Genomic DNA, 13,988 nt, shown 5'->3' on the forward strand with positions numbered 1-13,988 from the left:
ACAATGCCTCTCACATGTCACTTTAAACCATGGTCAAGATTAACCATAGTTTAATGGTGAGCACACAGTATGCCGGTGGAAGTGGAGAAAATCGCAACCACTTTCCTCCCCACAAACAACCCCCCCCCCATACACAGTTTGACAAAGACCTATGCTTAGTGTGTTCCAGGACTTCTGCAATGTGGGAAGATCAAACAGAAAAAACTAATTGCATTACTAAAAATAAAGCGATAAGAGCACAACACAAGCCCATTTGTCTTTTCCCACCCAAACTGGTTTTTACTCTCCACAAGCAGCGTTTGATGTAAAGGCTATTTTATTGTTTTATTAAATCCCATAACAGACTTGAGTTATCTCATCTGGAACAGCAAATTAATACCTCAGAGATATGTTTATGTACAAGAAAGCCATGTGCTTACTCCATTACAAGATAACTCCTAAGAGATGATTTCCCAGGTATCAGCAAATGCACTAAAAACAAATGCAGCTTTACCAAGACGACTAGAGACACAGCTCACACACACACACACACACACACACATGCATACACTATGGTTCCAACCCAGCACAGACAGACAGACAGACACACAGAGACAGACAGACAGACAGACAGACACACACACACACAGAGAGAGAGAGAGAGAGAGAGAGAGAGAGAGAGAGAGAGGCCTAAGTTGCTAGCTAGCTGCACCTTACATGAATAATGATAAACTGGTTCCATGGGGAGAGCATCTCCCACCATAGATCACAGCAATGCCTAGGTAAACAGCTGGATTTTACCCTGCTTCAGGCTCATAAAAAGGACCAAAGTCTGGCCCCCTTCAAGAACTAGCAAAACTACTAGAAAATGGGTGGGTCCAGTTCCAATCCATACCAATTTCCCATGTTTTCATTCATAAGTGTGTTCCATCCCAATTTTCCAATCTCTTTGCCAAAAAAAAGCATGCTATTTTAATTCAGTCCTAGATCTTTAGCAATATCTCTTTCCCTTGGGACAACCTTATAAGATCTGCAAGTGATCAGTTCAGACAACAGCGATTGGTCCGTCTGTCAGCAACTTGCTAGGTGGGGCACGAAAGAGAAAAAGAATGGCCCCAGCCCCTTCTGGTCCTGGCCACTGCTGGTTTAACCATCAACATTTGACCCCAACAGAGCAACCCCAAGGGTATGCAGCCACTAACAGGGAAAAGAAAATGTATTCCACCCATGTGGGCTGGGCAATATTTGGTTTTCAACACCAACATACCACCACCTAAACATTGCAATATATTGATATATCATAATGTCTGAAATAAGGATGGAATTATGGAGAGGCATTGGCTGGCTTCGCCGATTTCCCCCCATTCTGATTTTTGCATAGCACAAAAACACACATCATGATTCATGATATATTGCCAGGTCAAAAATTATGAAACCGATATCACAATATGGACTTCAAACCTGTTTTGGACGATATATCGCCCAGCCCTACCCATGTCTTATATTGCAAATACAGGAGGAAATTTTTTGTCAGAGACATTTGGGGTGGGGAGTGAAGGTTCAAGTTCCTGAGGCAAGAATGAAAACAAAATTTAGGCCCACCATGTCACAAACAAGAAGCCGCTGGAAACTGATTTACTACTAGCCTGGGTTTGTATTCATCCTCCCAGCATCAGCCCACATTCCTGGACCTTGACAGTTAAATCTTTCTTCTTAGCCTCTTTTGGTATGTTCCTGTAAAGGTCGAGGAGTGTGTATAATGGCTGCCAAGGCCTCTCCAGCTTGCAGTGATTTGCTTCAAAAAGTCAGCCCTCAGAGCCTCATCTCTGAACAAAGATCCAGTGCAGAATAAGTCAAATAAAACAAAACCTAATCACAATCCAAATATTATCCATGGATTTTTCCCCCTCCCTGTTCCTAATGCTATCAACTTCAAGCATATGTTTTAAAAGGGAGTTGCTTCAGCATATGCAAAGCCAGACAAGACCCCACATATTTAAGTGCCCTGTTTATTGAGATAAAGGAAATATATTACCCACCTTGCGATAAATCATGTGGCACATGGCCACTCTAAGCTTCATGCCGGCACGTTGTACGTGATAAAAATACAAGTGGTGAGAGATGGCCAAAACCAGCGTACACACGGACAAGGCAGCTGCGGAGGCATAGGCGTATTTCAAGGCAACATCCGAGCCACTGTTTTCAAAATAAGCAATAATCATTCCCAGAAATATAGGCTGGATTAATTTGAGCGTTTCCTAAAGAGTGGGGAGAAAAGCGGGGGTGGAGGGAGAGGCTTTTAATAAACACAGCAGAATCATAATAGCGAAATCTTCCTCTAGAAGAGAATAGCGTCTCATTTTAACTTGCTTCAAAAGCAGAATCATCTTAACCAGCAAACATCAAACCATCTTAGTCCACTGTTTTGTAGATAATAGAACATGTTTCTGCACAACATGGGGACTATTTTTTTTTTACCTTCCTACACCGGTCATTTGCACCTAAGCTTTGCTACGTGCTTAGACACAACGGTGTAGTTGAAGAGCGCGAGTCAGAATGTGGGGGAAAGATGCTTACCTGGGAAATTCAAAGCAATGGCAGGATTTGAACCTGGAACTTTCAGGTTCATAGCGCAATCTGTTTGCTGTGGTGCTACACTAGCTCTCTGAAAATAATCTGTCTAGGAGCCCTCATCTGTCCACACCCTACCAAAAATGTCACAATCAGTTGCCTCTTGGAGACTACAGGCTATAAAGGGAATATAGGACCCACCTGGCTACTGTGGCTAAATGTGGGACAACATCAGCATACTCTCAGCACTATGACTGCTGCATTTGAAGTCACCGGGCACATTCACACTATAGGTTGAAAGCACTATGATACCACTTTAAACAACTATGGCTGCCCCCAAAATAATTCTGGGAGTTGTGGCTTATTACAGGCGCAGAGAATTGTTAAAGGTAAAGGTAAAGGGACCCCTGACCATTAGGTCCAGTCGTGGCTGACTCTGGAGTTTCGGCACTCATCTCGCTTTATTGGCCGAGGGAGCCGGCGTACAGCTTCCGGGTCATGTGGCCAGCATGACTAAGCCACTTCTGGCGAACCAGAGCAGCGCACGGAAACGCCGTTTACCTTCCCGCTGGAGTGGTACCTATTTATCTACTTGCTCTTTGACGTGCTTTCGAACTGCTAGGTTGGCAGGAGCAGGGACCGAGCAACGGGAGCTCACCCCATCGTGGGGATTTGAACCGCCAGGCTTCTCGGCAAGTCCTAGGCTCTGTGGTTTAACCCACAGCGCCACCCGCGTCCCTGAGAATTGTTAGAAGACCCCCCCTATTCCCCTCACACAGCTACAAATCCCAGAGTTTCCTAAGAAGAAGGGCTGGTTCCTAAAACCACTCTGCTCTGGAAGGGAAATGGGGTCTCCTAGCAACTCCTTGACAAACTACAGCCACTCGAAGCCTCGAAGGTTTAAAGTGGGATCATAGCACTTTAAAGGTATTGTGTGAATGTGGCACTTCCTACAGAAAAAGCAAGCAAACTGAGGAGCCAAAGTGAAGTCAGTTGAGCCTGCAGCTTTGCCTGAAGGCAGAAAAACAGCTTTAATTAGTGCCGCTAAACCCAAAATACACAGAGGAGTACAGCTTGCGGCTAGTGTCTTCCACATTTAAAGAGAAAGCTGCAAGGGTATCGAAGCTCGGAAAGGGGAGGTGGGATTTCAGCACATAGAGGCTTGAGGGAAAGGGAGAGGAAGAGAGCAGGACCACCACACCGAATTCTGCCTTGCAAAACAGCTCAGCTGGTCAGAGCGTGGTGCTGATCATGCCCAGGTTGCAGGTTCGATCCCTGTTACTCCTGCATTGCAGGGGGTTGCACTCAATGATCCTCATAGTCCCTTCCAACTCTACATGATTCTATGATTTCTATGATCTTATAGCGTATCTCTTTCATTGCATTACCTCAATCAGCGTGAAAAATCCCAGAAGCAGATAAGATTTCCAGTAGCAAAGTATAATCGCCTTTGTTAAATGTGGCATCCTCGCTTCCTTCTTTGCCTTTTGCACTTCTCTGTCCCAGTACCTATAAAATAAAACATGAGTGAAGGATGCTGAAGGGGAGGGGGGCAGAGAGAGAGAGAAAGAAAATGAAAGAAAGGAAAAGACAAGTATCAGTCCACAAAATGATTGCTTTCATGTATCAACTGTACAGAAACATAAGATGAACTGTGATAATTTGCTGGAAAAGAGAGAGGCCTTCTCCTGAGCTTATGAGAGCAGTCAAGCGTCAGTTGTTTGCTTTCCCTGCAAGGACAAGTTGACCCTATAAACAGGCACAGGTCAGAATAAGCCCGCACTTACAAAGTTATTGAGAGATCTATCAAAATGGTTACGGTACTTTCCGCAACACAGAGAAAGCCGGAAATCAGTTTAAATGCAATCCAAGGCAATTCTGATACTTGAGCCATTGAAAAACCGGTCTTGCCTCACAAGAACTCCAATATACAAGCACAGCAAGCAGAGATAGAGCAGAAAGCTGGTACTATAGGGTTTTTCTTCTCATACATTTCAAAAATCCTTGACCTGGGGAAGAGACAGATTGATGCATGCTGTGGAAGAATTAAAAAAATTCAAATACAATCACTGATATTCTGTTGTCTACTTACCACTGCAACCCCTCCCCAAGCACCTTAGAGGAATCTTCGGTGAGTACCTGAAACATATCATCCTCTTCTAGTTTCCTTTTATGACCAGTAACAAATAAAGGATTCAGCCACCTGTTTAAATGATAAAATATTGCTTTACACGTCAATTTCCCTCACTCTCTCACTCTCTCTCTCTCTCTCACACACACACTATTAAGGGACTAAGGCTTACATGATTATAAAAGCAGGAATTCAGTATACAGAGCATTATATGGAAGGAAGCATTATACTAAGGAAGATAATAGCACAATAAAATTCAAAACAGTGACAATTAACTGCACATTTATTCAAAATCTGATGAAAACCATTTAGTTTAATTAATTCAACAAAACTGACAAACGTGATCCAGCGACACCAGCTTTTCAAAGTCTCGTGGCCAATTATTGTTCCAAATATTCTGGATCAAGTGACTTTTCTTCTTTAAGCTCTCAAAGTTCTTCAACTAGCTCAAGGTGCTCATCTGAACTACCCAGATGTTTAACAGAGAATCAATCACAGTCGGCCCATCATTTGAAAAATACAGTCAAACCTCGGTTGTCGAACACAATCCGTTCCGGAAGCCCATTCGGCTTCCAAAATGTTCAACAACCAAGGCGCGGCTTCCGATTGGTTGCAGGAGCTTCCTGCACTCCGCGTCGGACATTCAGCTTCTGAAAAACGTTCGAAAACCGGAGCATTTAATTCTGGGTTTTCGACGTTCAAGAGCCAAAACGTTTCAAAACAGAGACATTCGGGGACCGAGGTTTGACTGTATGACTTTAGAGCCATCTTGTTCCCAAACAGCGTTCTGTTTTGGCGACTGTAACCTTTGTTTTAAGGAGCCATTTGACATCCAGCTTATATACCCAGAGTGGCTGGGGAAACCCAGCCAGATGGGAGGGATATAAATAAAAACATCATCATCATCATTATTATTATTATTATTATTATTATTATTATTATTATTATTATTCCTGCATTTCTAACATGACCCTCAGCCATCTTCACGTGGTTGCAAAAGTGGTCAAAAGCCAGGTGCCAAATGCACCTGGTGCCTGGCTAATTTTGAACACAGCTCCATACCTTTAAAACACATCCCCACCAAAAAACCAAAAAAAACACCCCAGAATTGTGGGACCTGCAGTTTGATAAGTGTGCAGGGTAAGTTATACTTCCCAGGATTGGGTGAGGGGTAACACTTTAATGATATGGTGTCTACACTGCCTAACACATTAAGCTAACAAAAGGCAAAAAGGGGAGACCTTTGATGTCACAAGCAGGTTTCTTAAGGATAGTATTTCTAGGCAACTTTGCTCTTGTTCTCCCAACCCGCATTGACCCTGAGGGCAAGAAAAGCTGGAGGTGAAGGAGGAGCATCAATGCTCATGCTGCAAAAATGGTTTTTCGGTTCTGTGAAACTCTTTGTCGTCTAAAGCCCCTCTGCCTCAGCGCCCTTTGGACTTTCAATTGCTTTGCAAAGGACTTAACCACCACGGAAGTCCTTTGTCGTTCATTAATTAGCGGTGCTTTAATGCTTTCTCCTATTCAAGGCTGAGAAAAATGAGATTTTTAAGCCCTTGCTCCCCAATGTAGCCAAGCCCTTCAAGAAAGATGTAATTTTCTCAATGGCAGAAATTATTTCCCCTCCTCAAGACTGGCCACATTATATGCACGTACCATTTTTTAAAAAGGGAAATAGGCAGGGCACAGTCTGCTCTTAAACAGAAATGCTCCCCCAGGCTTTTTTCAGCTTGGCTCCTCCTGCTAAACACAAACTTATGGGGCTTCCCCAAGCCAGAGTCAACCATCTGCTGGTTGGGCACGTGGAGCTCTTTGTACAGAGCTGTGTGTGCTTATCACAAAACACTAAAGGAAACAAAGCCGGTTGATATTTACACTAAAGGAAGGTTTCCTGCAGCCTCATTCACCTGGCGAGAGAGATGTGAGGGCCCCAAAGAGGAGAGGGGAGTGGAAAAAATATTCCTTTTTTTCTTTTCAAATGAGAGATGTTTAAGACAAGGTCATTGCTTAGTTAAACCTTAGCTATGAAGGTTTTTAGGTAGCGTATCTACAGCACTGGAGAACAAAGTAAGATTTCAGAGTAACCATGCAAAGGATTGCTCTGTGCAGCTTGAAAATACACCAAAGAGCAGAATTTTATATGTGATGTTAAAAATCAGAGGTGGGGAATCTGGATCTGGCAGACAGGTCAGATCCTTATCTCCAAGCACCCCTGCGGTTCAAGCTTGACAGGTGGGCAGGGTCACCCAGCTGTCAATCACCCGATGCCACAAAGACATCAGGTGCCCTGGCTTGCCCATATGGTTTGAAATCAAACTGCCTGGTCAAAAAAGAGTATGCAAGGCTTAGCAAACACTAAAACTTTGCCTGAAGTAGTTCCCAACTAGCACCGGCAATCCTACAAAGCTTCATTTGTCCAAGCCCCACCTCTACCTGTTCCACACCTGACATCATGTCTGTCCCCCACAGATATGTTAGGTGTCTGTGCCTTGGCTGAAACAACCTTGCAGGCCAAAGGTTTGGTTTGGATTGATTTATTATGTTATGCAGTGGTACCTTGGTTTTCGAACATAATCCGTTCTGGAAGACTGTTTGAGATCTGAAACATTCAAAAACTGAAAATTCAATAGCCAACAGCTAGGCCTCAGGATCTCGTACTCAGCTGAAGCCGTGTGGCATGTTCAATCTCCGAGGCGTGTTTGAAAACCGAAGCATTTGCCGTATTTTTTGCTCTATAAGACTCACTTTTTCCCTCCTAAAAAGTAAGGGGAAATGTGTGTGCGTCTTATGGAGCGAATGCAGGCTGCACAGCTATCCCAGAAGCCAGAACAGCAAGAGGGATCGCTGCTTTCGCTGCGCAGCGATCCCTCTTGCTGTTCTGGCTTCTGAGATTCAGAATATTGTTTTTCTTGTTTTCCTCCTCCAAAAACTAGGTGCGTCTTATGGTCTGGTGCATCTTATAGAGCGAAAAATGCGGTACTTCCGGGTTTACGGCGTTCAAAAACTGAAATGTTCGTCAACGGAGATGTTCGCAAACCGAGGTACCACTGTGTTTCTATGCTGCTTTTCATTCAAATGAATCCTCTAGCAGCACAACCTGCAGGTCACTCCTAGAGATTTCCAAGGACTTGTGCTTTTCCCTCGCAACTCTCTTCCAAAAGGAACAGGGTGACCAGTAACACCAGCGGTGAGGACCTGGTGGTCCTGCTTTTAGCCACAGCCAGAGGCCAGAAATGATGGGAAATACACCTCAGCAACAACTGATGTTGTACACAATGGGTTGTCTAGAAAGACAGCTCCACCTTCATTTCTTCCCTCCCTTCACATTACGAGTCATTTTGAGTACTACATCAGGAAGACCAGGGAGATAAGGAGAGATTACTATCTCTATGTATTGCCCCAGTTAACAAATTCACAGAATACCTTGACAAAGACCAGGTAAAGATCTAGGCAGATGACACCTGCACATTGCTAGAATAAGTCCAACCGCCGACGGAAATCATGTTTCAGCCCTGTTGTGTCACAAGTGGGAACGAAGCTCTTTGAGAGCAACTCTCAAATAAGAAAAGTCTGCCCACTGCATCTGTCAAGGAGCCAGATTTCAGCAAGTCATCAAAGCAGCTCAGCACAATAGGAAAACATTGGTCAAGATGCACAGGAATGCTTTTCAGATCTAACTTCATGCCTGTCTCAGTGTAACCAAGGGATGCTATCGCCACTAATTGTAAGGACAGGTGTAAGGTGGCTGTAATCCTAAACATGCTATCAAGAAGTAAAGGCACGCTTCATTCGCTGGGACTTCCTTCGAAGGAAGCATGTTTAGGATCGGTATGTAAGCCCAGCAACATTTCAAAAACGGCGAGGTGTTTCTAGACCAGACCTGCAAAACGTGTGATCTACCAAGCCAAACACAGTCCCACCAGTCATGCAAAAGCATTTACTGAGCGTTTAATAAACCTCTTGTTTTTACCGCATGCCAAGTCCTGAAGGGCTGGGTGGGAAGAGGCAAGTGCTGTCAAACATCTGGCAGGCAGACCATATTCATCTTGGTGGGTCAGAAGTTGTGCCAGCCTCCGATAGACAAAGCAACAAAACACATAACTGCATCATCAACAACAAAACCAACTCCATTCCTCAGCTCCGAATAAAGGGCGAACTTCACAAAGCAAACTTGCGCCTGTGGCCCCAACCACCACCAGATCACAGCCAACTTTCCAAATCAATCCTTGGGGATTAATTTTTTTCTATAAAAATCAGCTTACAAAATAGCTCATATCACAAGTATCTTGAAAGCTCTACATTAGCTCCCTATTTGCTCCAAAGCTAACCCATTGAAGGTGCTAGGGCTTACCTTTAAAGTCCTAAACAGCTTAGGAACCAAATGGCTAAAGGAGAAACTCTTTCCATACTAGCTTGTCTGTGCCTTAAACCAGCTCCAAGAACGCTTCCACGAAGGGCAGAGCCTTTTCCAAAGTGGCCCCATTATTCTGGAATCACCTCCCCAACGAGGTGAATCTGGCATCAACTTTGCAAGATTTTCTGCAGCAAGTGAAGACCTTCACCTACAGATTTTAGATAGTAGATAATTCTTGAGGTTTTTTATTTATTCTCCTCTAGTTTATTGGCATTTTGTTTCTGTGTTGCCTTTTTAAAATGCTTGCTGATTTAAAATTGTGGCCCTGTCTGCGCTATTACATTTAAAGCAGCGTTATACAGCTTTAAAACAGTCACAGCTTTCCGCCCAAAGAAGCCTGGGAACTTTAGTTAGGGATGCTGAGAGTTGCTAGAAGTTTCCATGATTCTGTGGTGGAAGCCATGACTGTTTAAAGTAGAATAATACTGCTTTAAATGAATAGTGCAAATGGGGGCTGTATATATTTTAAGTTCTGCACAATATTTCGTTCACACTTTTGAACACTGCCCTAGTAATCTTTCAAAGCAGGGCAGTAAAGAAATACTTTGTATGAAGAAATTAAAGACATCATTTGGGATTTGACTCTTGGATGATGGAAATACAAAATAAGCTGCACAGTTGTGAAAGGGTATTACGATTGCCTGGGCGCCTAGAGAACTGTTCAGCCTTGAGAGCTGTTTTTCAGACACTGTAACTCCCTTGAGTTAGAACAAACAATTCAACAGGGTCAGGGTGAAGGGAGAGATTGTGGAAACATAGGGCTGTTTCAACGTTTTACTATCCAAACTTCTGCCTATAAACATGGTGACTTTACAGTAACATCCACTTCCAAACTTATATACAAATGTCTGGTTTATAAAACAAAACGAGGAAAGACTAGCTAACATGCAGTCTTCCTGCTTCTGACTCACTTAGGGACTATTCAATTTGTACTTCACTTCATCGTGGGTGGCCGGCTTCTCTGTTCTCAAGGGTCATTTTATTTATTTATTTTACGTAATTTTTGTCAATTTTTCTCATTTATACATCCTTAAGATATCAATGACTTCCCTTCTTCCCTTTCCATGGTTCATTTTAAATATCATAAATCCCTGCATATTTTACAGAAACGATATCATTTAGTATTCCATTATTACAACCATCATAACTTATTTACACTGTTGAATTTATCTTAACGCTGTCAGCTTTTTCAGCTGTACACAGTTATTTCCCATATATTCAATAAATGTTTTCCAATCTTCTCTAAACGTATGTTCTTCTTGTTCTCTTATTCTATATGTTAAGTCTGCAATCTGCGCATATTCTGTCAACTTAAGTTGCCACTCTTTAATTGGGACCTCGCTCGTTTTCCATTTTTGGGCTAACAAAACACAGGCCACAGTAGTAGCATACATAAATAACCTTTTTTGACACCTGGGAATTTCAGTCTGAATTATCCCCAACAGAATGGACTTTTGGGGGGGGGGTTGGGGAAAGTACTTGTAAACATTTTTTTTCCAATTCATTATGGATCATTTCCCAATACTCTTTTACCCGTTTACAAGTCCACCACATATAAAAAAAATGCTTTTTTCCTCAAGGGTCGTTTTATTCTCTAGTACAGAGAGAGGAAAACTGTGGCCTTCCAGATGTTGCTGGACTACAAGTCCCATCATCCCTGGCCACTGGTTGTGGATGATGGGAACTGGAGTCCCACAACATCTGGAGGGCCACAAGTTCCCCATCACCAGGAGAGATGCTAGAGATGGTATAGGGACCCCAAGCTCTGGACATCCTGCTGCCAGGGAGACACCAGTCAATCCCCAGCTTAACTGGTCCAGAGGGAACTGGCAGAATCCGGGACCAGGGAGAAGAACTGATGGAACAGGACTGGAAAAAGTTTAAGGACTATTTACAAAAATATTGCAAAATGTTCGAGTGTTAACATGATGTGGGAAGTGAAGGTAACAGGGCATGTGGGATTTGGTTAAATGTGAATGAAAAGAAGAATTTCAAAAAGGAGAAGGGGGTTATGAACAGAATAAAATTATGTCTTAGTATATAAGATGAGGAATGGGCTAAGATAATGAAAACTTGGGACATAATAATTAGAAAAACATAATTGTAAGCATGGTTTGAAGAAGGGTTTGAACTTGCTGAATTAGATTGGAATAAAGAGGAACACAAAAAAGGGAGATGTGAGGAGGTCAGGACAGAGGGACATGGAATTTTGTAACTTTTTAAAGTGGATTTTTCTTTTTTCTATTTTTCTTTTTTGCTATATATTTTTGTTTTCTGATTTTTCTGTGGGCTTTAATTAATGGAATGATCCATGTGAAATGATGAACTTTTTGTTTTGTAAAACTTTAATAAACATTTATTTTAAAAAAAAATAACTGGTCCAGAGGGAAAGGTAAAACCATAGCAACAGCAGGAGAGCCCTTCCCACATGTAGCATTGCTGGAGGAAGCAGAATGGTGCTGAGGTCCCCCACCACATAAGGAGCTGTGATGTTGGTAAAACAAGCACAGGAAACCCCAGTGAACACGGTCCGTGAGACTTACAGTACAAGATAAAAATACAAGAAATAAAATATCTCTTATAAGTTTACTAGTGGGAGAAGTACCCACTATCTGAAATTTAGAAAGAGAGCTGGGTGGATATGTATTTCTGTTATGAGGGTTTGTTTTTTATAGACGTACGGAGGGCCTTCTCGGCAGTGGCACCCTCCCTGTGGAACAGCCTCCCATCAGATGTCAAGGAGATCAATAACTACACAACTTTTAGAAGATATCTGAAGACAGCCCTGAATCGGGAAGCTTTTAATGTTTGATGTTTTATTATGTTTTTATATGTGTTGGAAGCTGCCCAGAGTGGCTGGGGCAACCCAGTCGGATGAGCGGGGTATAAATAATAAAATTATTATTAATAATAATATTAATACTAATATTATTACAGCACTCTTTTTACACCTCTCAAGCTTAGGTGCAATGTTCTTATTTCTAAACTGGGAGGGTGTTTTCTGGAAAGTCTTCCTCCTGCTTAATTCCTCCACAATATAGTGCACATCATGTGGGGCTCAACTAACTTTCTTGAGTTATCTGCTGCTCTGCACATGGGGCATTTTTCACCTTTCCACTTGGGGCTCAGATTGTTCTGACCTGTGGTTGCTGGATATCCTGTAGTAGTAGTAATAATAATAATAATAATAATAATAATAATAATAATAATTTATTTGTACCCCGCCCATCTGGATGGGTTTCCCCAGCCGCTCTGGGCGGCTTCCACAGAGACCAAAAATACACTAAAATGTCATACATTAAAAACTTCCCTGAACAGGGCTGCCTTAAGATGTCTTCTGAATGTCAGGTAGTTGTTTATTGCTTTGACATCTGATGGGAGGGCCTTCCACAGGGTGGGCGCCACTACCGAGAAGGCCCTCTGCCTGGTTCCCTGTAGCTATGCCTCTCGCAGGGAGGGAACCGACAGAAGGCCCTCGGAGCTGGACCTCAGCGTCCGGGGAAAACGATGGGGGTGGAGACGCTCCTTCAGGTATACTGGGCCGAGGCCACTGTGGTTGGTACTGTCTGGTGACAGCGGGCTTGAAAGCACATGCAACAGCTAGATCAGGTAGGGAAGGAAACCCTTTTGTGTGCAAAAGGGAGAAGTCATGTTAGATATATTGGACAACGTATGTTTTCAGTTGTCATAAGCAACAGTTCTTGCCAATGGATTATATGTGGGGAACAGAGTGTACATAAAGTGTACTGGACCCAGGAAATCCTGTAGCTCAGATAAATGCCTTGACAACCAAAGCTAGAGTTTAGTTTATCTCTCTCTGAGAGCCTGCCTAAATCGCCATGAATATAAATAAATTTACGTCATGAGCTTGAGCCATGCAATACTCTATCCACTGCTGTTCTAGTAAGTGGTTCTCCTTGTACTTCTGTATACTTCCTGTTGGAACCACCTGAATGAATCTTTTGGATCCCTGGCAGTCCATAGACCACAGTCTGGGACCTCCAGGTTGTCTAAGATCTATTAAGTTGTTCTCTTCTTGCATTTCCACAAAATGTGGAATGTTTTAGGATCTCCACCCCTAAAATATAATAGAAAACAGGTGTATCAACAGCCATTAGCCAACAAACCTAAATGAAATATTCAAGTTCTAGGCAAGTACAGTGGTACCTTGGTTCTCAAACTTAATCCGTTCCGGAAGTCTGTTCCAAAACCAAAGCATTCCAAAACCAAGGCACGCTTTCCCATAGAAAGTACTGTAATGCAAAATGGATTTATCCGTTCCAGACTTTTAAAAACAACCCCTAAAACAGTGATTTAACATGAATTTTACTATCTACCGAGACCATTGATCCATAAAATGAAAGCAATAATCAATGTACTGTACTATAAAATAAATAAATAAATATTGTAGATGATAAAAATAACAATTAAAATTTTTTCTTACCTACACGGATGATAGTCATTGTTTAGGGGGCTTTTATCCATTTCCGCAGTCACACAATCAATCAATCAATCAATCAATCAATCAGTAGCTGAACTGGGATCCACACAGTCACAAGAACAAATTAACTGAAAAAGCCTCAAAACAAAAAAACGCAAAATAGCTAGCAAAAACAAAAGCACCAAATATCACCTTAGAACACTGCAATTTTGCTTCCAAAAAAAAGTTTGAAAACCGGAACACCTACTTCCGGTTTTGCAGCATTTAGGTTCCAAGTTGTTCATGAACTAAGCTGTTGGAAAACCGAGGTACCACTGTACTAGGTATTGACCATCCATCGCCATGTCCTTCTTATGAGCTTCCAGGACACCTGTCTATGTAAGCTTGGAAACAGAACGCTGGAATGCAAGAAGCATATGCTCGTCCCACCAATTCTCTTGCAGCTCCTACAG

General features: G+C 42.5%; 1 protein-coding gene across 3 annotated transcripts in view; it reads right to left on the bottom strand.

Moving 5' to 3' along the window:
* The window catches only part of ABCC4 (ATP binding cassette subfamily C member 4), a 164,404-nt gene that overhangs the window by 139,835 nt on the left and 10,581 nt on the right, over positions 1 to 13,988 (bottom strand). For 2 of the 3 annotated variants that reach the window (XM_053384577.1, XM_053384578.1), the window contains exons 2-4: positions 4,643 to 4,753; positions 3,939 to 4,059; positions 2,019 to 2,237 (exon numbers count right to left, since the gene is read on the bottom strand). In XM_053384577.1, coding sequence (XP_053240552.1) covers positions 2,019 to 2,237; positions 3,939 to 4,059; positions 4,643 to 4,753 — 451 coding nt within the window. Of the gene's footprint in view, positions 1 to 2,018; positions 2,238 to 3,938; positions 4,088 to 4,642; positions 4,754 to 13,988 lie in introns of all 3 variants that reach the window. The other variant, XM_053384576.1, reaches the window with a different exon arrangement.

Source organism: Podarcis raffonei, chromosome 4 (genome assembly GCF_027172205.1).
Source record: "Podarcis raffonei isolate rPodRaf1 chromosome 4, rPodRaf1.pri, whole genome shotgun sequence".
Classification (NCBI taxonomy): domain Eukaryota; kingdom Metazoa; phylum Chordata; class Lepidosauria; order Squamata; family Lacertidae; genus Podarcis; species Podarcis raffonei.